This window comes from Bufo bufo, chromosome 2 (genome assembly GCF_905171765.1).
Source record: "Bufo bufo chromosome 2, aBufBuf1.1, whole genome shotgun sequence".
Lineage (NCBI taxonomy): Eukaryota > Metazoa > Chordata > Amphibia > Anura > Bufonidae > Bufo > Bufo bufo.
The window spans coordinates 211,931,542-211,957,390 of NC_053390.1; the positions used below are offsets into that span (position 1 = coordinate 211,931,542).

Consider the following 25,849-nt stretch of genomic DNA (forward strand, 5'->3'; position numbering starts at 1 on the left):
TTCCACTAACTTGTGACAAAAAATAAAAAATTCTAGGAACTTGCCATGCCCCTCACGGAATACCTTGGGGTGTCTTCTTTCCAAAATGGGGTCACTTGTGGGGTAGTTATACTGCCCTGGCATTCTAGGGGCCCAAATGTGTGGTAAGGAGTTTGAAATCAAATTCTGTAAAAAATGACCTGTGAAATCCGAAAGGTGCTCTTTGGAATATGGGCCCCTTTGCCCACCTAGGCTGCAAAAAAGTGTCACACATCTGGTATCTCCGTACTCAGGAGAAGGTGGGGAATGTGTTTTGGGGTGTCATTTTACATATACCCATGCTGGGTGAGAGAAATATCTTGGCAAAAGACAACTTTTCCCATTTTTTTATACAAAGTTGTCATTTGACCAAGATATTTATCTCACCCAGCATGGGTATATGTAAAAAGACACCCCAAAACACATTCCCCACCTTCTCCTGAGTACGGAGATACCAGATGTGTGACACTTTTTTGCAGCCTAGGTGGGCAAAGGGGCCCATATTCCAAAGAGCACCTTTCGGATTTCACAGGTCATTTTTTACTGAATTTGATTTCAAACTCCTTACCACACATTTGGGCCCCTAGAATGCCAGGGCAGTATAACTACCCCACAAGTGACCCCATTTTGGAAAGAAGAGACCCCAAGGTATTTCGTGATGGGCATAGTGAGTTCATAGAAGTTTTTATTTTTTGTCACAAGTTAGTGGAATATGAGACTTTGTAAGAAAAAAAAAAAAAATCATCATTTTCCGCTAACTTGTGACAAAAAATAAAAAGTTCTATGAACTCACTATGCCCATCAGCGAATACCTTAGGGTGTGTACTTTCCGAAATGGGGTCATTTGTGGGGTGTTTGTACTGTCTGGCCATTGTAGAACCTCAGGAAACATGACAGGCGCTCAGAAAGTCAGAGCTGCTTCAAAAAGCGGAAATTCACATTTTTGTACCATAGTTTGTAAACGCTATAACTTTTACCCAAACCATTTTTTTTTTACCCAAACATTTTTTTTTTATCAAAGACATGTAGAACTATAAATTTAGAGCAAAATTTCTATATGGATCTCGTTTTTTTTGCAAAATTTTACAACTGAAAGTGAAAAATGTCATTTTTTTGCAAAAAAATCGTTAAATTTCGATTAATAACAAAAAAAGTAAAAATGTCAGCAGCAATGAAATACCACCAAATGAAAGCTCTATTAGTGAGAAGAAAAGGAGGTAAAATTCATTTGGGTGGTAAGTTGCATGACCGAGCAATAAACGGTGAAAGTAGTGTAGGTCAGAAGTGTAAAAAGTGGCCTGGTCTTTCAGGGTGTTTAAGCACTGGGGGCTGAAGTGGTTAAAGGGGTTCTGCACTTTGTTTTAACTGATGATCTATCCTCTGGATAGATCATCAGGTTCTGATCAAGTGAACAGAGCTTAGCCCCGCCCATGCTAGTTGATACTAGTCGTGACGTCAGTGGGCCGGCGGTAAACCGTGAGAAGGCCGCGGCTCTACTGGAGCACCACTGCCTTCTCAAACAGCTGATCGGCGGGGGTCCCGGGTGTCGATCCCCCGCCGATCAGAAGCTGATGATCTATTCAGAGGATAGATCATCAGTTAAAACAAAGTGCAGAACCCCTTTAAGTCGCAAACTACTGCTCTGCCTCAGAGCTTTTCAACATGTGCAACTGAAGACATGAGATGTCACCTGTAACACAGACTACAAGTAAACCTCTGAAGGCATCGCAAGCACATGTGTAATTCATGGAAATTCGAGGAAAGGGGAACAGAACTGGAGGAGGACAAGCTCTGGAAATCACACAATGATTAATTGCTAACAGAGTTCTTGGTATTTCAATAACAGGAAAAGCCTTTCAGCATAGCGCTGGAGGCTGAACCATATGCAAACCCTACAGGTCAACATGCACTTCCTCTGCTTCCTGCTTTAGAAACAGCAATTATCACCTACACAGCAAATCACACATGCAGCGCTCCCCAGCAGCAGGTGACTAAACCAATCCATGTATTGCAACTGACCTTCAGCACCTTTAACCCTTGCTTGTAATCTAAGCGCCAACAGCTGGACGTTGACCTTGATCTTATATCTTGCAGTCTATATCCTATTCAGTCCAAGAATTCTAATGTGCACAGATATTGATAACTGGACTGCAAACAGTATCCCGAAAAAATACAATACAGTCAAATAGCTTTCAGTTTTATACGTAGATTAAATCTACATAAGACGTTGAGAGACTTTATAAATACATTGCATCGTAACAGCCTGTAATATAGGCCAAACAGGCAGGAGAAATGTAGCATAAAGCCATGTTAGGTAGTAGGTCCAGATTGAGGACTACACTAAATGCTGATACAAAATCTGCCGGCAAAGCAAATGAATACGGGATTTTTAAGTCCACATCATGTTCATTATTGCCATGGATTCAGCGGGTGAAAAAGCGGATCAGATCCATCCGCGCACAAATCCGTGATACTGGCCATTGTGGCTGTGTACATCAGCTGAGATTTCTGTGATGGATTTATCTGCCAGAGAGGTAAGCAGCACTTGTCTGTGATGGATATCTGTCACAGGCTGTTAAGTGGTTAATGCATTGCCAAAAAAAGAAAGCACCCAGATAGAAATGTCAGATTGCTGCAAAACTCGGCATGCAGTTATGTCTCAGGCAGATATGTAAATTATTTCAGCTGGGGTCTGATTAGACATTAGGTCTTGCCACAAGAGGGCGTAAAAGTGCTTCCCCTGCTGCCCTATTAAGAGGCTCTCAGAGGCTACTTTTAGTTAGTGTACATCTTAGTGAGAGATCAATGACTGCTAGACATGCCTACGACGCACTTGAAGACATTTTGCCTAGTTGACAAACTTTGAGAGGGGGCGCATCATTGGACAGAGAGGCGGGATGGTCGTTTGAATAAATTGCCCACCATGTTTTGACCTAGCTGTTAGGAGGTGTTGTGGGCATTTGCTACGTGAGGGCACACACACGGCAAACAGACTCCAGATGGCCCAGACAGACCACCAGTAGAGAGGATTATTTGATTCTCCGACAACCACGAGTAGCTCCCACAGTTTCATTGTCCACCATCTGCCCAGATCATTTCCAGGAGCTTAGCAGAAGGAAATTTTGTGTCACAGCGCCCATTACGTGTCCTGCCATTGACAGCCAGCCACAGTCACACCAACTGCTGGTGTGATGATCTGGAGGGCCATAGCATATGCCAGTCGGTCCCCACCAGTAGTGATACGAGGGACACCAACAGCTCAGCTATATGTGCACGACATCCTTTGGCCACATAAGTTGCCAACTAGCATTTTTCAGCAGGATAATGCTCGCCCACACACAGCAATGGTTTCCCAGGAATGTCTCCGTCAGATTACAACACCTTCTTGGCCTGCCTGGTCACCAGATTTATCACCAATTCAGCATTTATAGGACTATCTGGGATGCCGGGGTGCAGGATCTACAGGCCTAGCTGCACCATCTGTGGGCAAATGTGCAGCAGGATACCGTAAAGAACCTGTAGGCCTCCATTCCCAACCATATCTCATCTTGTATCCAGGCTAGAGGCGGCCCAACAGGGTACAAGAGTCTCCTTTCAATTGTATAATTTTCCCCAAAATCTTCTCCTTTCGCTCTAATATTGTAATCACTTACATATATCGTCATTACATTCACACATAGAAAGTTTTCTTCAAACTCCTTCTTGGTGCAGTATTTTTTTTCTGTCTTATAGTATATATCTTAAAGAGGACCTTTCGCCAGTCCTGACATTACCATATAAATAGCTGGCAGGGTAGGGCATACTGACAACATGCGATATCGCTCTTTTTTTCTATATGCTGCTCTGTTCCGCCGCTGTGCCCCCCGTTCTGATTTCCCGCCCTGTAGGTAAATCCATACCATCAATACAGGGAGGAGGAGATGGCCACGTTTCTCAGGGGGCATCTACTTCTCAGAAAAAACAACTCACCAGACAGCCATTGAGAAACACGGCCATCTCCTCCTCCCTGTACCGATGGATGGATTTACATACAGGGCGGAAAACCAGAACGGGGGGGGGGGGGGGGGGGGCACAGCGGGGGAATAGAGCAGCGCATAGGAAAAATAATAAGTGATATCACATGTCATCAGTATGCCCTACCCTGCCAAATATTTATATGGTAATGTCAGGACGGGTGAAAGGTCCCCTGTTGGGTACAGTGTTGTTATGGAGTATGAACACAAGTTACCTTGATCAAGACATTCTAAAAATAATATGGGCAGAAGGTAACTTTCCAATATAATCTGGTATGAAAATATTTTATATACTATTATCAGTGGAGGTCTAAAGGCCTCTGTACACTGGCAAAGTATAATCAATAACAAGTAGGAATGCTCGTTATTGATGATCTGCTGTTGTAAAGGTGCCACCGATTATCAGATGAATGAGAGAAACGCTCATTCATTGGGTAATATGATCATTTGTGCGGTTACCTAAATAGTTGTTTGCCGGCAAGTAGCTGTTTAGATGGTATGATCTGCTGCCGGCAAACAATGATTCTGTATGGGGACGAGTGATGGCATTAGTGATCGCTCCTTCCCATACTGTGGAGGAGATCACTGCATGTAAACACAACGGTCTCCTTCACAAGAAGCTTGACGGGAAGGAATGCTTCCTTCCAGACAATCATCTGCTCTATCGAGCAGTGTAAAGGGGCCTTAAGTGCTAAGAAAAGAGCATCTATACTTATATATAATACATTTACAGCAAATATTTACATGTAAAGTAACCTGTGGAATTCATTGCCATGACAAAGATAACGTTCAGCAATATATAATAGGAAGGGTTACAAAATAAGATGTGTATACCCAACAGAAGAACAAGGTTTACTAGAGGAGCTGTAGAAGATCACGAAACCCCTCATCACTCCAATATTATCACTGAGATCTTGTCTGGTAATACTGAAAGGTATCTTTTGTGTCAAGTTAAAACTGGTAAAAAATAAAATAAAAAGGCTCCCACCATAAAACAAAGTGGATGGCCTACCCGCAGTTCATGCACTCTTTGATTTCTGATGTCCAGGAATTTAGCTGCTGGTCATCTACAACTTCAAAAATAACTTCAGTTGTATTAACCTAAAAAGTAGAGGAAAACAGGAAAAAAGATAAATATCACAAAACATTCTTAATTCTGGATAAAACTAACAAAGGCTCTCTTTGAAATGTGCTTCTCCACATCTGAAAGGGCTATCTATATCAGTGTGTGAGAACTAATTCTGTCATGTACCGACTGCTTATTCTCCTTAGGGCTGTTAGTACACATGTTGGAAAACTATTTCCACAGACGTTTGACCAGCCAAAACAGATGTTTTCACTCATGAACCGGTACAATCATTGTCCAATGTATCTTGTTTCTACTTACACCATGATAAATGTGTTCTCCATAGATTCAAAAATACACTCTTTGTAAGTAGAAGCTGAAGTAAAAAAACATTGGCTTGGCAGCAGGAAATACTGACCCTTAAAGGGATTCTCTCACCAGGACAACATCTGTCCTTCTCTTTGGACCACAATGGAGAACTGCCATGTAGGATCGGCTCATGAACTAGTGGATCCAGCGTCTCCATGCATCACATGGACGGTTATTTATTGGAATGGCGGACATGTAGTACTGCATTGGGTTTGGTGGGCTGATCACCAGGGGTTCAAAGGTACCAGCCTCTTATTATAAAAGGGCATGGCTTCATGAAACCATCCCTTCAATTCATTAGACTGTAGAGAGGGCTTGTTGAGACTGTCACATCAGCCACAGAATGGAGACCGCTGTAATACATGGGAACCGAGTCCTGAGTGGGAACCCAAACCATTTTTGTACTTTAAATAAAGGCACTATTGTAAAAAGTGAATTAATAATAGAATTTCAACCACAACTCAGATCATATTATATTATACCCCTCAAATTGAAAACTTTTATTGCTTCACCTAGGTGCACAAGCAAAAGAAACAAGGAAGGTCAGGGAGGTTCTGTGCCAGAATATGTGATCAACTTCTTAGGAATGTTGGATGTTCAGATATGTCCGACAGTAAGGATATGCGGAACGGCTTGGATGAATTTACTATTGAATGTAATGTGTGGACTGTTAAGGCTTTTCAGCTAAATCTGGCAGTCTCCATGTGCTTCGAAAAACTACCACCAGCTGAGGGGGGAGGGGGGGTCACAACGGTGTGCCCTCAAGTATGCCAACATCTTCTTGGGATGGTGGGAGGAATGTACCCCTTTTTTTTTCCACTAAGGAAATGAAGAACTAGACAAATGTGGAAAAGCATAAAGAAGGCAAATCTCATGAAAGCCTCCATCTGAAACTGCTAACAATCTGATTTCACTAATCGCTTCACCACAATGTGAGGAAACGTTCCTGGACTTCAGGAAGATTATCCTGGATCAAGAGGCCAATACTGAGCATGCAGAGGACCAAAGGCCAGGCAGGTTCATATATTTCATGGCTGATGTTGACTTTGTGAGGTATTGTTACTGTACAGTATATTATTTAGCAGTGAATTCTTGGGGTAGCACTATAAAACAAACTGTATACAAGTACAATACTTTAAGCCAACTTAGGCTACTTTCACATTAGCGTTTTCAATTCCGCTATTGACATCTGTCATAGGATCTCAATAGCGGATGAAAACGCTTCAGTTTTGTTCCCATTCATTGTCAATGGGGACAAAACTGAACTAAACGGAATTCACCAAAATGCATTTCATTCCGTTTGGTTGCGTCCCCATCTCTGACAGAAAAAACGCTGCAAGCAGCTTGTTTATTAACCCTTAAAGGCCTGTCCCGAGTTGAAACTTAGGGACCAAGCAGACTTTTTTTTAGAATTTTTTTTTTCTGGTCACATTCCAAGAGCCATAACTTTTTTTCTATCAATATAGCTGTATTTATTGATTAGTTTTTAATGTAAAATTTTAATGGGTGTGCAGTAAAAAGTCAATTTTAGTGTACCGGCTAGTACAAATGCAGCAATACCAAAAATGCATACTCAGTATCGTACTTCCAATGGAGGCAGACCATGCAGCTGCTATGAGGCCCGTGGGGGAAGGAAGCCCAGCCCCGGACTAAAGGCTCCACTCCCTAATTACACTTAAATACAACAGCTCACAGACCTGTCTCAAGTTCTTGCCCAGGGCTCTGGCCCGCCTTCCAGCTCCCCACTACTCCTCCTTGGGCCCCTCCTCTTACACATAGCAGGCTAGCACATCAGTGGCTCCTTAGCCGCTGCACCGAAGTCCCGACCAGAGCTCTGTGTTGTCTTGTTGCTGGCCCAATCAGCATTAGCATCGCTAGCAGGGCCTGCTGTTGATTGGCTAGCCTAGCACCCAGCAAAGAAATTTTAGTGAGCCGTGCATCAAGACTTCATTCCTCTCATTCATTTGCCTCCCTGTAGTCATAACCAGCCTCATTCCAGCCAACTTTCCCTTCTCCCCACAACTTTCCTAATCCATCCTTTAGGGTCCTTCACCATTTCATCCATCCCCTCAGTTACCTTTCTAATTTATCTACTGACATTATTATATGAGAGCTTGCTTTTTACAGGATGAGTTGTAGTTTTTATCGGTAATATTTTACAGGGCAGGGCATATGTATTGTATGAAAATTAAGTAATATTTTTGTGCCATACAGTGCCATACAGTGTAAATAAAATGTTAAAGTTATTTTCTATTACATATATTTTAATATTTTTTTTAAAGGGAACCTGCCACCATAAAAATGTTATACAGTCTACCAGCAGCCTGTTCTAATGCAAGAGGAGAAGACTGATTGTTAATTTTGTTAATTTTTTGATATAAATGTGTTTTGTTTTTTCATGGAAAGTAGATTTCATTTTGGAGAGGGCTTTTAAAAAAATATATATATATTTTTTATTAAACTTTAATTACATTTTTTCTTTCGATTAGATTACATTGCTTTTAATACTTACCGTACATTCCAAACAATTATAGCCAGTCAGTATACTACACTGACCTAATAGGCTGATATCTAAGGTGGTCGGAGGACATTTGTTAGGCCACTGGATGCCCATAACCAATTTGCCGATGGGCAGAGAGAGGGAGCCTTTGTCCAGCTCCTTAGATGGAGCAGTTGCTATCGACTGCAGAATCAAAGGAGATAAACGGTCGGGATCAGAAGTTGCTCTGATCCCGGCTGTTACAGCAGGATGTCAATCACCACCTGGTAGAGTTGTTGCGATACCAAAATTTTGATTTGGTTTCGATACCATAAAAAAGTATTGCGATATTCGATACCACGCGAAAAAAATAAAACAAAAAAGCCATGTGCATTCCGCATTTTAAAAAATGGCGAATCGTGCAGATTTTATTAGTTTGGACTTTTCGATTTATTGTTTATATATTTTATATGTAAAATTAGGAAAGGGGGTGATTTATACTTAATATTTTTGGGGGGGGTTTTCCCTTTTTTTTTTTTTTTTTTTTTTTACACAGTTTATTTAATAACTATCCTGGGATCTTCTAATCCCTTGTCCTATTCACCCTGATAAAGCTCTATTAGGGTGAATAGGACTTCACACTCTCCCTGCTGCCCTGTGCATAGTACACACAGCAGCAGAGAGAGAGTACCATGGCCGCCAGGGCTTCAGTAGCGTCCTGGATGCCATGGTAACTGATCGGAGCCCCAGGATTACACTGCTGGGGCTCCGATCAGAAGCTGCCACTGCCACCAATGAGGAGGAGGGGAGGGGACCCTGTGGCCACTGCCACCAATGATTATAATACTGGGGGGGTTCAGGGGGCACTGCGCCACCAATGATAATTAACTCTTAATATAGGAGGCGGGTACTGACAGCAGATCAGCGGCAGTTAACCCCTCAGGTGCCGCATCATTGGTGGCGCAGTGCACCCTCCCCTCCTCCGCCCCTCTCTCCGTTCATTGGTGGCAGCAGCAGCACAGGGGGGAGGGAGAGATTGCTTCCTTCTCCCCTGTGCTGCTGAGGGAACATGAGCGCGCTGACAGCAGCTCGCTCATGTTCAGAGATACTAGACTGCGCATCATTGCATTTTACAGAAAGAATGCCTGTGCATCTATAGATTCAGGTGTATATTACCCTCCACTTTCCTTGCATGGTGGTGGGAGAGGGTGATACATTTGTAATTAGATATTTGGAGATGTAAAAAATTTTTTTTTAAAAAGGCAGTGTATCTTTGCAATGTTTGAGAGATTTCTTTCACTTGACCCTCTCTCCATTGAAGTTCTGGAATAATGTTGAAAGGTATCTCAATTATTGTAGAAAGTGTTGACATAAATTTATTTGGACATTCCTTATTGTAAATGGTTTAGTTGTCCATGGTAGGACTTACGGAAGCTCACTTCCTCAAAATTGTAAGGGAAAATTGTAAGGGAATATGTAACTGTATGCTCAAATAGAAATAAAGGGGGTCATGTATTAAACAGAAATATGCCTAAATTAATTGCATTTCTGGCGCAGATTGCGACTTCTCCTCGCTCACGCCAAGTCTAAAAATGTGAGCGTGGTGTGAGCGGGGAAGGGGACAGCCTGGCAAGCCCATCTCAATTACCATTTTCCATGCCTGTTCTAGGTGTAGAAAATGGTCTAAATGTAAGACACCAAGGAAGCTGACTTACATGTGCCTCTTCATAACTGCAGCGGATCCACCACCAGGTATAGGGCTTAATAAGACCAGCGTCTAAAATGTTGGCCTTAATAACTGTGCCCCAAAGTCTTTTTTGCAATTTGGAGAACTGTGAATATGTTTGGGGGTAGTGCTAGAAAAAGATACATCTTGTCTTTCACCCTTCTGAGCATGTTTAGTACCAAGGGTACCTGTACTGATGTGGCAAATGAGCCCATTGAAAGGCATGATGAAAGCAGGATGTCATGATGTTATATTCAGGATGTCATGAAACCAGTCCTACTGCCTTTTTTGACAGAAGACATGGTGTACCAACAAGATAACATCCACCCAATCACTACCCATGCTACACAACGTGCCCTTCAGGGTATCAGCAGCTCCCCTGGCCAGCATGAATGTCAGATCTTTCCTCCATTGAGAATGTCTGGGGTGGCTGGACGTAAAGATGGAATGCGTATTATTCCCAGATCAGACTATCATTTTCTTATGCCTATTCCCTGTACTTCAATGTGTTTCACCTTTCCTCTTGTGTCACTCTATACTGGATGTTTAGTTGTGGTCTGTGTGTTGGGCTTTAAGTTGTACTTCAATCTCACCTTTCATAATGAGAAAGGTCCTGGTCTGTTGTCTGTCATTTATCCTTTAGTAATGCATTTGTTAGAAACAAAAATGGAGCAGTAGCCTTGCTTGCACTGTGCACTTCCCATTCCTTTCTATAGGACTTCCGAAAATACACTGTCTCAATGTTTGAGATGACACAACCTCTTTAGAAGGATGTCCCAATCTGAACGTGCTATTGTACATTGAAAATATACATTTTAACACAAAGTTGACAAACTAATATAAAAAGGTGCTAAAGACTGCAAATAATTGATCAATACAGTGCGGGAAATATATAACTTCAATTATAAACAGTCCCTCGGCCGTTAACATTTTTTGCAGATCTTCTAATTCTAACTAAAATAAGAATACATCAGACAACTTTCAATATTTTATTTGTAGTGTTATCACAATACAGACACAGGCCTACAGTAATATACATGATAGCAACTTCCAAGCACAAGTGCTTAAAGGAGAAGGCAGGGGAAAATGACAAAAACCGACTGAAACATAATGCATAGCCATACAAAAGACAAGAAACCCAACCTAAACGCTCACTGTTTGAACTCGCCATAATAATTTCATGTAGATGAATTGGACAAAAGGAATAAGTAAGTGAATCAAAGGCAGGAATGTTCCTTCTATGTACCTGGAGACATCCTGAAATATGCTTGGACAGGAGTGCACAATTTCAATGCCTGACATCAGGCAAAATAAGAAATAAATCAGCATGAATGAGAAACGTTTACGGTCAGATGTTAGGATGCTACTCCAGTTTTTCTATGCAGCCGCCAGCCCCCCCTTTACTGGGACTTTTTTTTTTGCAACTTTTTTAAAATAAAAATCCCAGTGATAAATCTGGAGAGAAACTAATTAACAAACCTAACTACTCCACTTTCTCACACACTTTTCCTAACTGGAGTGAGTGGTGTAAAAATGTGAAAAGTCGCAAAGTAGCAAAAGCCCTATTTCGAGACTTTTTAGAGCCACAATTTAGGGGTGCAGGCTGTGATATATTCCCACAAATAAGTTTATTGAAAAACACATGAGCTGGGCCGCGGTGTTTAGCTGAATGGTACTTACCTTTAGAACAAATGTGTTCACATTGTCCGGCATCTCCAGGGGGGTGCATTTTCTGATTTCATGGATTGCAGAACATGGAACCCGTAACTTTGGCTTGGAGCACTGCAGGGGAGATACAGATTTACACTTTTTAAATAAAAGAATTCATAACAAATAGGTTAATATTATCCATTATGACTATCATGCTTCACTTTAAAAAGAATCAGAGAATGGCCTATTGCTTAAATCATGTTTTATTATGTTAAACATTTTTTTTTACATTTGTTTGGTGATTTTTTTTTGTATTGGTATGTCACTAACTGTTTCACAGTTTTCATAATGGCCACTGAGCTTCATAATAGACTGACACTTCCTGTTCTGTAGAGATTTCTTCAGCAGTCATCTCATTATTATCCCAAGCAGGATTACAATGACAGACAACAATTATATTACAGTAGAAAAAAACAGGATCCACCATTCACAGTAGATGCCACAGCTCCCCTTCTCCCCCTGCTTGCACAGTGACCTCTGCACAGGTTGCAGAATATGCCTAGAACACTTTCCCATAGAAGTCAATGAGTCATCCTCAGACTACAAATTCCTATGGTATCTGTAAAGCATTTCTCTGAATATATATTATTAGCAGCTCGGGCAAAATAGCTATGTAAAGAAAACAGAATTTAAAAAAATCTACAATAAATAAAACAAGTTAGAAAAATAATATTTATCAGTATCTGTTTTTAATTACAAAATATATATTTGATACATTCCCCTTACAAAAGGGGATTCCTGAGAATCTTACCACTTACTAGTATAAAAACAGTAGATGCAACCTCAAGTGCATGCATTTTCAAGCACATGGTGTACCAGACCTAATGAAAAAATCTTATTCTGCTCTCTCCTACTCTGTTACAGTACCCTGGCTATGTTCCACGATCTTCCAGATCCCGGCCTGTAAACTTCCAGACAGGGTCAGGTTCACCACTACAGCCAATGATTAGACTCAATTGTAATGAGTCGCCAAGCAGTACATTACCGCTGCATCATGTGCTGCTTGGGGTCACGCCAGTTATTAGCTGCAGTGGCACACGAAACCCAGTCCGGCAGTTGCTTTCTTATATAGGGCCAACATACTCTGTAGGGCTTTACAGACATGATCAGATGTTGTCCTCCTTGGTTGGATTCAAACCTAGGACCCACTGCTGCAAGGAACCAGTGCTAACCACTTTTAATCCACCACGCTGCCCATTCATTAGGTACAACACCCTCCTGAGGATAGTCAAAAATGTCCAAAAAGGTCGGACAACCCCTTTAGACATCAATAGAACCAATGCAAGTTTCCATCAAACTTTCCAGTATAACCCTCCTCCTTTTGTCATATCATGAACTTAATGAAAGATAGGTCACTTTTAGGGTCCCTACACACACACACACACACACAAGTATGCACTGACCTTTTTTGGGCTATAAAAAACACAGTAGAGTCTTTGCCCTATAGAGAAGGTGATGTGAAAATGTCTGAAAAAAGATGCCAAGAGCTACAGTGTGCTGCATTTTTTGAAAAGAAGCCAGAAAGACAAAAATGCCACCTAATGAAAAAAAAATGCCACCTATTTTCCACAGACTTTCAGCTAACATCTGGAGCTCAAAATACAATAAAGTAACAAAAAATGCAGGTGGAAAAAATGCAACAAAAAACTAGGTATGAGCAAACTTGTGTTTTCAAGTTCGGCGTACAAGATTCAGGTTCGGGTTATCTAAGAATTCCGTTACGGATTCTGCTACCACAGACCATAAGTTATGCCTCAACTTATAGTACCACTTAAATGCTGAGGACACTCGAATTTACCTCGTTGGCCCAGATATCACAACCCCGCTATCCAAAATTCCAGAGTTTCTATTCCTCCTTCTGCTTTCTAAAACTCAACATGGAGAAAGAAGACATCATAATTTTTCCCCCATCTCACTCGGCCTCGCACCAGATCAAAAATCAATAATGACCGCATGCTTTCTCCTGTCTCACAAATCAGCTGCCCGAGATAAACATTATATTCCATAGAAACATAGAATGTGTCGGCAGATAAGAACCATTTGGCCCATCTAGTCTGCCCAATATACTGAATACTATGGATAGCCCCCGGCCCCATCTTATATGAAGGATGGCCTTGTGCCTATCCCATGCATGCTTAAACCCCTTCATTCCACCCTGTCTTTCAAAATCACACATCCAAGCCCTTATCACCATCTGCTGCCTCCAACTCAAAAACATTTCTCACATCCACTCTCACCTCAACCTTGAGTCAACAAAAATACTAGTGCATGCCCTCATCATCTCCTGCCTTGATTACTGCAACATCCTTCTTCATCCTCAACTCTGCTGTCCAGTTAATCCACCTTGCGTCCTCCTTCCCCTCCACCTCTACCTACTACAAATGCCTTCAGTGACTTCCCGCTGCCTAGCAAATTCAGTTTAAAACACTAACAATATCGTACAAGGCTGTCCACAATCTGTTCCCTTCTTGCATGTCTGAACTAATCGCTGTATACCTCCCCAAACGTAATCCCCCATCCTCCCACTACTTTCTTCTTTGCTCTCCTCTGATGTTGTCCTCATGCAATCATCTACATCAGGGATGCCCAACCTGCAGCCCTCCAGCTGTTGTAAAACTACAATTCCCAACATGCTCTGATAGCTGAAGGCTGCTAAGACATGCTGGGAGTTGTAGTTTTACAACAGTTGGAGGGCCGTACATTGTGCATCCCTGATCTACAGGATCCGTCACGTGCATCTCCCATACCCTAGAACTACCACGACCCCAGTGCATCAGACCCTTCCCCAACATCCAAACTTTCAAAAGTAACCTGACCACCCACCTCTTCAGGAAAGCCTACCACTTGCAATAACCCTGCTGCTACTGCACAGCTATATGAGCTCCTTCTACCTTCATCTAATGCCTTCTTCCCCCTTCCCTTGTATATTGAGATCCCTCACGGTCAGGGTCCGATCTCTCTCTGTACTAGTCAGTTCATAATTACTGTACTTGTAATTGTGTAATATTATGTATGTAATCCCCTTTTCATGTACAGCGGCTGTCTTTACATAAATAATAATGTGCAATGCACTGATGGTAATGTGTACAGGTGCAATGCAAGGATGGGGTTAAACATGTACACTCCAAGGTATATGGTGGCAGCTCTGTGTCTGTATACTCCAGCCTGACGTTGCAGGGGAAGAATAGGCAGAAGCTCCTCTTACAAAGCACATTTTTCTCCTTATTAGGAAATATAAGGTCTTTGGATTAACATGACACGAGTTGGATGAGACTTGGATATTGTCTTTATTAAGCAGGCAGTATACTCACTTTTCACGAAATATATCTTCATGGTAAAAAAAAAAAACAATGTGCCAGACGAATGGCTTAAACACACTTTACCACAAACTGAAATCAATCTTAAAGGGGTTGTCCGGGTTCAGAACTGAACCTGGACATACCCATAATTTCACCCAGGCAGCCGCCCTGGTGTTAGCATCAGAGCATCTCATGCTCCGATGCGCTCCCTTGCCCTGTGCTAGATCGCGCAGAGCAAGGGCTCTTTTGTTTACACTAACACACTGCAGGGCAGAAGCTTCCGCCCAGCAGTGTGTTTGGTGACGTCACCGTCTCTGATGGGCGTGCTTTAGCGCTGCCCTAGCCGTTTTACTGGCTAGGGCTGTGCTAAAGCCTGTCCATCAGTGCCGGTGATGTCACCAGGCTTCCTGGCAGCCCCATGGAGAGCCCAATACGTCACCGGAACTCGGGAAAATGCCTTTGCCCTGCAGCGATTTACAGCAGGGCAAAGGAGAGCATCGGAGCATGAACTGCTCCGATGCTCAAGTCAGGGGGGCTGCCAAGGTGAAAATGGGGATATGTACTAGGGATCGACTGATATTGATTATTTAGGGCCGATACCGATACCGATAATTTGTCAACTTTCAGGCCGATAGCCGATAATTTATACCGATATTCTGGGTATTTTTATTTTTGAGGAAAAAAAAAAAATTCCTACACAAATCTGCTGAAAATTAATGTTTATTGTTAACGTGTATTATTATTTTATTTTTTTTGTAAATCTTTTTCATTTATACTTAATATTTTTTATTTTTTTTACTAACTTTTAGCCCCCTTAGGGACTAGAACCCTTGTCCCATTCACCCTGATAGATCTCTATCAGAGTGAATAGGATCTCACACTGTCCCTGCTGCTCTGTGCTCTGTGCACACAGCAGCATGGAGCTGACTATGGCAGCCAGGGCTTCAATAGCATGGTAACCGATCGGAGCCCCAGGCTTACACTGCTGGGGCTCCGATCGGAGGAGCAGGGGAGAGGGGATCCTGTGGCCACTGCCACCAATGATTAGAACTGGGGGGGGGGGGGGGGGGGGGGGGGGCGCACTGCGCCACCAATGTTTTTACTATTGGGATGGGGGGCGCACTGCGCCACCAATGACTAATACTAGGGGGCTTGAGGGGGGGGGCGCACTGCGCCACCAATGTTTTTACTATTGGGGTGGGGGGCGCACTGCGCCACCAATGAAGATACCTCTCTTTCACATACAGGAGGCGGGAGCTGGCTGCAGAATCACATAGCCGGCTCCCGACCTCTATGAGCGGTAGCTGCGATCCGCGGCACCTAAGAGGTTAACTACCGCGGACCGCAGCTGCCGTTCACAGAGGTCGGGAGCCGGCTATGTGATTCTGCAGCCAGCTCCCGCCTCCTGTATTTGAATTAATGAAAGACTCATCTTCATTGGTGGCGCAGCGGCCACAGCCCCTCCCCTCCTCTTGTCTTCCGTCCTGTCATTGGAGGCAGCGGCAGCAGCATCACAGGGGGAGGAGACACTGCTTCCTTCTCCCCTGTGCTGCGGAGGGAACACAGAACGCGCTGAGAGCAGCGCGTTCTGTGTTCCCATTACATTATCGGTATATCGGCAAAATAGATGCCGATACCGATAACGTTCAAAATCCTCAATATCGGTCGATCCCTAATATGTACAGGTTCAGAGCTGAACCCCTTTAATGCAGAAAAGTAGTCTGAACAACTGATGTACAGAGAAAGCAGACTGAACAGAGCCCGTACACGCCAGACAGGCAGAGAAGGTGTGGATGGCCCTGATGGACGGCAGTCTATAGAAAACACTGATACTGTGTAATGAGACCCATGTATACTCACAACCATGCTTCAAGTGGATGATGGGCCATGAAAGTTGCATGTTCCTTGGTCCATCATCTGCATAAGAAAATACTGTGGTTAAGCATCATCAGTCTCTCTGACCACATGGTTCTTAACCCCTTAAGGACACAGCCTTATTTCACCTTAAGGACCAGGCCATTTTTTGCAAATCTGACCAGTGTCACTTTAAGTGGTGATAACTTTAAAACGCTTTGACTTATCCAAGCCATTCTGAGATTGTTTTTTCGTCACATATTGTACTTCATGACACAGGTAAAATTAAGTTAAAAAAATTCATTTTTATTTATAAAAAAATACCAAATTTACCCAAAATTTGTAAAAAAAAAAAAAAAAAAAAAAAAAATGCAAATTTCCAAGTTTCAATTTCTCTACTTCTATAATACATAGTAATAACTACAAAAATAGTTATTACTTTACATTCCCCATATGTCTACTTCATGTTTGGATCAATTTGGGAATGATATTTTATTTTTGGGGGATGTTACAAGGCTTAGAAGTTTAGAAGCAAATCTTGAAATTTTTCTGAAATTTTCAAAAACCCACTTTTTAGGGACCAGTTCAGGTCTGAAGTCACTTTGTGAGACTTACATAATAGAAACCACCCAAAAATTACCCCATTCTAGAAACTACACCCCTCAAGGTATTCAAAACAGATTTTACAACCATCGTTAACCCTTTAGGTGTTCCACAAGAGTTAATGGCAAATGGTGATAACATTTCAGAATTTAGATTTTTTGGCAAATTTTCCATTTTAATCCATTTTTTCCAGTAACAAAGCAAAGGTTAACAGCCAAACAAAATTCTATATTTATTGCCCCGATTCTGTAGTTTGCAAAAACACCCCATATGTGGCCGTAAACTACTGTACGGGCACACAGTAGGGCGTAGAGAGAAAGGTGCGCCGTATGGTTTTTGGAAGGCAGATTTTGCTGGACTGTTTTTTTTTTACACCATGTCCCATTTGAAGCCCCCCGATGCACCACTAGAGTAGAAACTCCATAAAAGTGACCCCATCTAAGAAACTACACACTTTTACAAACTTTGTTATCCCTTTAGAAGTTCCACAAGATTTAATGGAAAATAGAGATACAATTTAAAAATTTCACTTTTTTGGCAGATTTTCCATTTTAATAATTTTTTTCCAGTTACAAAGCAAGGGTTAACAGCCAAACAAAACTCATTATTTATGGCTCTGATTCTGTAGTTTACAGAAACACCCCATATGTGGTCGTAAACCGCTATACGGGCACACGGCAGGGTGCAGAAGGAAAGGAATGCCATACGGTTTTGGAAGGCAGATTTTTTTGACACCATGTCCCATTTGAAGCCCCCCTGATGCACCCCTAGAGTAGAAACTCCAAAAAAGTGACCCCATTTTAGAAACTACGGGATAGGGTGGCAGTATTGTTGGTACTAGTTTAGGGTACATAAGATTTTTGGTTGCTCTATATTACACTTTATGTGAGGCAAGGTAACAAGAAATAGCTGTTTTGGCACCGTTTTTATTTTTTGTTATTTTCAACATTCATCTGACAGGTTGGATCATGTAATATTTTTACAGAGCAGGTTGTCACGGACGCGGCGATACCTAATATGTATACTATTTTTTTTATTTATGTAAGTTTTACACAATGATTTCATATTTGAAACAAAAAAAATCATGTTTTAGTGTCTCCATAGTCAGAGCCATAGTTTTTTCAGTTTTTGGCAAATATCTTGGGTAGGGTATGATTTTTGCGGGATGAGATGACGGTTTGATTGGCACTATTTTGGGGTGCGTATGACTTTTTGATCGCTTGCTATTACACTTTTTGTGATGTAAGGTGACAAAAAATAGCGTTTTGTTTTTTTGTTTTTTTTTTAAACGGTATTCACCTGAGGGGTTACGTCATGTGATATTTTTATAGAGCAGGTTATTACGGACGCGGCGATACCTAATATGTATACTTTTTTTGATTTATGTAAGTGTTACACAATTAATTCATTTTTGAAACAAAAACAAAAAAAATCATGTTTTAGTGTCTCCATATTCTGAGAGCCATAGTTTTTTCAGTTTTTGGGCGATTATCTTAGGTAGGGTCTCATTTTTTGCGGGATGAGGTGACGGTTTGATTGGTACTATTTTGGCGTACATACGACTTTTTTGATCACTTTTATTACCTTTTTTGGGAAGTAAGGTGGGCAAAATTTCAATTTTATCATAATTTTTTTTGTTTTGTTTTTTATGGAGTTCACCGTTCGGGTAAAGTAACATGACCGTTTTATAGATCAGGTCGTTACGGACGCGGTGATATCAAACATGTGTAGGGAATTTTTTTTTTTTTATTCATTTTTAATCAGTGATAAATGTGTTTTTTGATTTTTACCTTTTTTTCACTTTTTTTTTACCCAGACCCACTTGGTTCTTGAAGATCCAGTGGGTCTGATGTCTGTACAATACAGTACAGTACTCTATATAGTGTACTTTACTGTATTTTCACTTTACAAAGTCTGATTAGACTTCTGCCTTTGGCAGAAGTCTAATCAGTACCATGGACAGCCGGACGCCTATGAAGGCGTCCGGTTGCCATGGTACCCATCACTCGCTGCCACAGCAGAGCAGTGGGTGATGGGGAGGGAGCGGGGTCCCCTCCCACTCCCATCCAGGGCTGAAAAGGCACAGCAGCCCCCGATGGGAGAGAGCTCCCTCCCTCTTAACCTTTTCCATACAGCGGTCCCTACGAAACGCGGCATGGAAGGGGGTTAAACGCATGGCATCTGTGCCAGCACAGATGTCAGGCGTTTCGAGCAGAGTGTCAGCAATGTGCTGACACTCTGCAAACCGCTCGGCTATCCTGAGAGAGGGGGCGGGCGGATGATCGCATGCCTGCCCGCCCCCCCAAGCACCGCCGCCCGCCCTTCCGCATTGCTGAGAAAAATTATGTTTTAATATATGCAAATAAGCCTTTAGGAGCAACGGGGGCGTTGTCGTTACTCCTAGAGGCTCAGCCCTCTTTGCAACTGTTGCGTTCTCTGAACTTCGATTGACAGGGCCAGGTAGGAGTGGTGACATTTTCACTGCCTGGCCCAGTCAACAAAAGTGCAGATGGTACTGCAGTTGCATGGAGAGCAGATCCTCTAGGTGTAACGACAAGGCCCCCATTGCTCCTAGAGGCTCATATGTACATATGAAAACATCATTTTCCTCAGCCATGCGGGCACATATGTACATGGGACCAACACAGATGTCTTCAGCTGCCAGGCGCCCATGTAACAGGTCAGACAGTGTCATAGGTACCAATCTACTGACAGATGCCTTTAATGTAAAGCTGCTCATCTGTTATCAGCAGGGCCTGTTATTTTGGAGGTATCTGCTCACAATCTAATGACTGGGCGCCAGCAAATTCTACTAGTAGTTCAGTCTCCAGGACCTGGATACATCCAGTATCCCTAGATTTCCATGAGATGGACATCACTCACCCACTTCTTCACATATCATGTGTCGGTCAACCATTTATATGAAAAGGGGAATCGATGGCAGAATCATTCTATAGGCACCTGCTCATCACAACCAGCTCTATGAGCTCCCAAATGATGATGGTTTACACCAGGGATGTCAAACTTGCGGCCCTCCAGCTGTTGCAAACCTACAACTCCCAGCTTGCCCTAATAGCTGTAGGCTGCCCGGGCATGATGGGAGTTGTAGTTTTGAAACAGCTGAAGGGCCAAGAGTTTGACATCCCTGGTTTAGGGTACTTTCACACTAGCGTTATTATTTTCCGGTATTGAAATCCGGTAAAGGGTCTTAATACCAGAAAAAAACGCATCAGTTTTGTCCTAATGCATTCTGAATGGGAAGCAATCCGCTCAGTATGCATCAGGATGTCTTCCGTTCCTTATACGGTATTTGACCGGACAAAATACTGCAGCTTGCTGCAGTATTTTTTCCAGCCAAAATCCCGGAACAATACCGCACTTACCAGATCCGGCATTGATTTCCATAGAGATGTATTAATGCTGGATCCGGTACCAAGTGTTCTGGAAATTGTCGCGTCGCCGGATCCAGTTTTATCGGTTTGTGCATACTCCGGGATATAGGAGGAGCTGGTTTCGCTTTTGATCTTTGAAAAAATTTAAATACAGGATCCGTTATTCCAGAAGATACAGATTTGGTATTTCACCGGATCCGGAAAAAAAGATATCAGTTTGCATACTGTTTGCCGGATTCTAACAACGCTAGTGTGAAAGTAGCTTTAGACTATGTTCACACTATTCCTGAAATCACTACACTGGCTGATGAGACACATACTGTGCATGGAAGATCCCTATCACTTATAGCTAATAGCTATAGCTAATTAGGCTACTTTCACACTAGCGTTTTTTTGCGGATCTTCCGTTACAATAATACAACCGCATACATCAGTCATGAACGGATCCAGTTGTATTATGTCTTCTATAGCCATGACGGATCCGTCTTGAACACCATTGATGGTCAATGGGGGACGGATCCATTTTCTAATGTGCCAGATTGTGTCAGATAAAATTGATCTGTCCCCATTGACTTACCGTACATTATGTGCCAGGACGGATCTGTTTGCCTCCACTTCGTCAGGCGGACAGCAAAACGCTGCAGGCAGCATCCGGAGCGTAATGGGGACTGAATGGAGGCAAACTGATGCATTCTGAGCGGATCCTTTTCCATTCAGAATGCATTAGGGCCAAATTGATCAGTTTTGGACCGCTTGTGAGATCCCTGAACAGATCTCACAAACGGAAAGCCAAAACACTAGTGTGAAAGTAGCCTAATGGAGCGACTAGAAATTTATAAAGGAGTACCCAGTTCAGATGTTTTGCAGATTGGAGGTGGGAGCAGAACAATCCGTATAGTAAGAGAAGTGCTCATCATTAATATGAACAACTTGATGTATTGCTGCACTACTATGTGGCTCTATAGAGGTCACTGTAACCAGCGTCCAGCACAGATGCGCACATTAAACCTGTCTCATCCTTTCCACAGGAAACTTCTACTGTCTCCACAAAGTCCTGGCCTATGCAACCATTGCGTGTTTTTCACATAAACCGGCACTTCATTCCAAAATGTGTGTGGAACTAGAAGCAGAATTCTGTTTCTCAAACCAGCACCAGTCCCTATGGGTTGCTTTAACGCTTTAATAACTGGAAAGTTTGGTAACTTATTGCTGGCACTCCATGGCTTATCTAGCGGGGCCTCCTCAAAGATTAAAAATGTCTCCAGCTATCCCTAAGCTAATGTTTCCAATTAACAGAATGAAACGGATATATTCCTCTAATACTCCCGCTCAGGGAATCGCCTGACTCCTCACAGGAACATACTGGTGCAAAACCGTCTCTGTATGTTTTAACCTGTTAATTTAAGGAACTTTGATACTTCTTGAGCACCATCATTGGTAATCTGCATAAGCTATACGTTATATATGCGATTGCTGGTTTACAGGCTCATATTTATTGCCTATAGACGCCCTGGAGTAGGGATGAGCGAATCTACTTCGGATGCTTCATCCGAAGTCGATTTGCATAAAACTTTGTTTAAATACTATACAGAGCGGGCACTCCGTACAGTATTAGAATGTATTGGCTCTGATGAGCCAAAGTTATTACTTCGCAAAGTCTCTCAAAACTTCATGTAATAACTTCAGAAATTAATTTCTACTGTAAAAAACCTTTGTACCGAACTAACTGTAAGACTACAATAAAGGGGTTCTCCAGGAATAAAAAAAATATTAAAATACTAATTATTATTTTATAAAATTCACAAATAACCTTCATTACTTAGAAAGGCTTGCTTTGTCTAGGGAGCAATCATTAGGAGAAATAAAATGGCCGCCGTCCTATTAGTACAGACAAAACCTGTCCTAATCACACAGCAGGACAAGTTACTTCACCACAATGAGCTATAGTGCTGCCTCATCCTCCTCTCTGCTCTGCTTGTCAGGAATCGTGATCCTGAATGCAGGTGAATCTCTGTGTGAATGGAGATGATGAGGAGACATGAGAGGAGGGAGAGGTGTGGATAATGAGCAGCAGCTCTTGTATGCAGCCTCTATTACCACAGCCTGTGCTGTCCGTCCTCTTTGTACTTCATGTCTTCTCATGAACTAAATTCCCCAGAGATTCAGCTAAAGTTCATCATCTGTATTCAGGATCATAATCCCTGACAAGTAGGAGAGGAGGATGAGGCAGCTCTTTACCTGTGTTGTAAAGTAACTTGTCCTCATGTGTGATCAGGACAGGTTTTGTGTGAACTAATGGGACAGCGGCCATTTTATTTCCCCTGATGATTGCTCCCCAAAATGAGCCATTATAAATAATGAAAGGTATTTGAGAATATATTTATAATAAAGTAATATTTAAAGTATTTTCATTTTCTTAATTCCCATAGAACCCCTTTAAAGGAGGAGGAATGTACACTGCGGCCCATGGGGTCCTACTGCATACCGTAGATCCGTATGATCCAAATTTAATACAGAGTTTAATTCTCTTGGATTTTTGCAGAATCCAACAGAAAAATCCTGGCACATTACAGATTTATTCTAGCGCTGCTACTAGAGGTAGATGGAGGCACCATTACTACCATACTATGAAGCCAGTCACTAACGTGTCACCTGGCTTTAGATAACACATGGTACGTATAGCTTGTGCAGCAAAGTGTCACTTGGACTAACAAGGATGTCGAAGTGACATTTTGCAGGTATGGACACCACTTTGTTCATTCCATTCAGTAAGAGAACGCAAACATCTCACCACATCTGCACACAAGTCATAGACTTATTTATAGAAGGCAGAGGCCCCAGCGTTGGACCTACGAATGATTAAAACAGAATCTGACTCAATATGGCAGAACTCAAGCAAATGAGAAATCCACCTTTCCTGAAAAATAATAATAATCTAAAAAGCAGACTTCACATTTGCTATTGTAATTCATGGATTTTCCCCCAAGGTTTCGTTAATCCTTACAAGTGCTGTAGATCACTAGAACATTTTTGCATAAACAGATCATGGTCCCAGTATAAAGTTATTCAAAGCAAGTAATTTTCAAAATCAATGGTCACATCCTGAAGGCAAGCAATAATAAGTTTTCTTACTGTTTAACCCCTTAATAGGTTGTCTCACTTCAGCAAATGGCATTTATCATGCAGAGAACGTTAAAGGTCTGAACCTGGACACAACCCTATCTGCACTCATTCATCATGCTCCGATGCTCCCCCTTGCCCTGCACTGAATCAGGCAGGGCAGGCTCTCCAAGGGTAAGCTAAGCGGAGGCTTCCGCCTAGCAGTGAGCCCGGTGACGTCAACAGCACTAATGCTAAAGTCCGCCAATCAGAGCAGGTCACGTCACCGGGATCACTGCTAGTCGAAAGCCTCCGCCTACCAGTGCCCAAAAGTGAATAAACAGCCCTTGCCCTGCAGAACAGGGCAAGGGGAATTTAAAGGGGTTAGCTTGGTATTATTATTGATGACCTGAGGTCATCAGTATCACATCAGCGTGGGGCCCAGGAATCAGCTGTTAGAAGAGGATGGGTACTCTGAGTGTTTCAGCCTCTTCCTAGGCCAGTGACATCAACATACACAGGTCATGTGGCCTAGTTGCAGCTCAGTCCAATTCAAGTCAATGTGGCTGAGCTGCAATACCAAGCACAGCCGCTATACAATTTACTGTGCTTGGAAAGCTGCCGAAAGCCCACAGACCTCACCAGAACTCCAATGAGCACAGTAGCCCCATGAAATAGCTGATCGGTGGGGGATGCTGGGACTCTTCCCCGCTATTGCCGCGGGGAAGCCATTCAGTCCCCAGGAAAGCAGTGCTCTCTGGAAAAGATTGCTCAGTTGCAGTGGTCGCAATTGACCAGAGCACCTGAGGGGTTAAATGTCCGTGATCAATGTTATTACCGATCCTAGACTTTGCCTCTGGTGTCTGCTGAGCAGGCACTCTTTTTAAAGTCCTAACTTGCGGTGTGTATGTACAGCTCAAGTTGTGAAGGGGTTAAGGAGGACCCGTCACCACTCCTGTCATGTTTGCTTGACTGAATAATTTTATACCCCATGCAATAACAATTCTGAAGCATCTTTTTACATATGTTGTTCTGTTCCTTAGTTATTCAGAAGAGAATTTTATTAATTCATCTGCACCTGGGTGTTACCAGTTAAGGGGGGGGGGGGGGGGGGGGGGGCATAACAGAGTTATATGAAATGATGTTCTAGAATTCCTAAAGCATGAAGAATGCATGAAGCTATTAAAACAGACATATCAGCAGGGGTGACAGGTCCTCTAAATGTCTTTTTTTCAAAAGCCGACATCTCTCTCCTATACAGGAGCGAGGGAGACCTTTCTGAACATATGTATAGGTGTGCCAACAGTAACAAACTCCCGCAATGCATGCAAATTATTCTTCAAGTGTCCACTAGGCGTTTCCTCAACAGGCAAGCCTCCTGCAATCTCAGCAAACTCTCCCGTCTAGACATGACTGACTTCTGATGCCTCCTGTGTCACCCACTGTCCCCTGCAAATATAAGGCAAAGATGGCAGGACACCTGCCTGGTGAAGAACCCCCCAGTGGACACTACAAAATAAAAGGGGCTGCTCCTCGATAACATATCCCCTACTAAAGGATAGGGAATAAGTGTATGACACGCAGGAGCCCAGTCCCTAAAACGGGGGCCCATGTTTTCCCCATTTCAATGGAGTGGCCGAAATGCATGTGTGTCTGTCTCTCTCCAACTCCACGTGGCTGCCAGGGATATCCAAGTACAAACACTCAGCTATCTCCAGCAGCCCCATAGAGTCAAATGGAGCATTGGACGTGCTTGCAGGGGCCCCAGAGATTGGACCCCCCTCCCTAGCCTGTGGACGGAGGACAAGTTGTTGTCATGGGATAAACTATTTAAATTGCATGGAGAACAGGAGGTGTTGTGCGTCTGCTAAGGTACTGTATGTTGTATTACTGATGGCACACATATATTCAGAAAGGTCTCCCTAATCCCTATATAGCGCTGATGGTGGTTTCGGGAGGGTGGGTAAAAACCACTGACAAGTTGCTAACAGAGGCTATTCTTATTTACCTGTACTGGTCCTATTCCCAAATAGGTTTGAAATATTTTTTCCATCGCTTTAAGGAACATATTTTATAAAAATGGTTAAAATATGGATACATAAAGGGAAAAAAAGACTGTAATAGCGTTACAATCACATTAAGAAAGCATACAGCTAACGGGCGTATTTCTAATAAATGACTGAGATATGGAATGGGTGCCACATTCTGATAAGGTGCTCAG

At 42.5% G+C, this 25,849-nt stretch overlaps 1 protein-coding gene across 4 annotated transcripts in view; it reads right to left on the bottom strand.

The window, feature by feature from the left end:
* SH2B3 (SH2B adaptor protein 3) overlaps window positions 1–25,849 on the bottom strand; it is a 148,633-nt gene that overhangs the window by 22,037 nt on the left and 100,747 nt on the right. For all 4 annotated transcript variants that reach the window (XM_040416108.1, XM_040416110.1, XM_040416107.1 and 1 more), the window contains 2 exons: window positions 11,352–11,453; window positions 5,044–5,132 (listed from right to left, as the gene is read on the bottom strand). In XM_040416108.1, coding sequence (XP_040272042.1) covers window positions 5,044–5,132; window positions 11,352–11,453 — 191 coding nt within the window. The remainder of the gene's footprint in view (window positions 1–5,043; window positions 5,133–11,351; window positions 11,454–25,849) is intronic.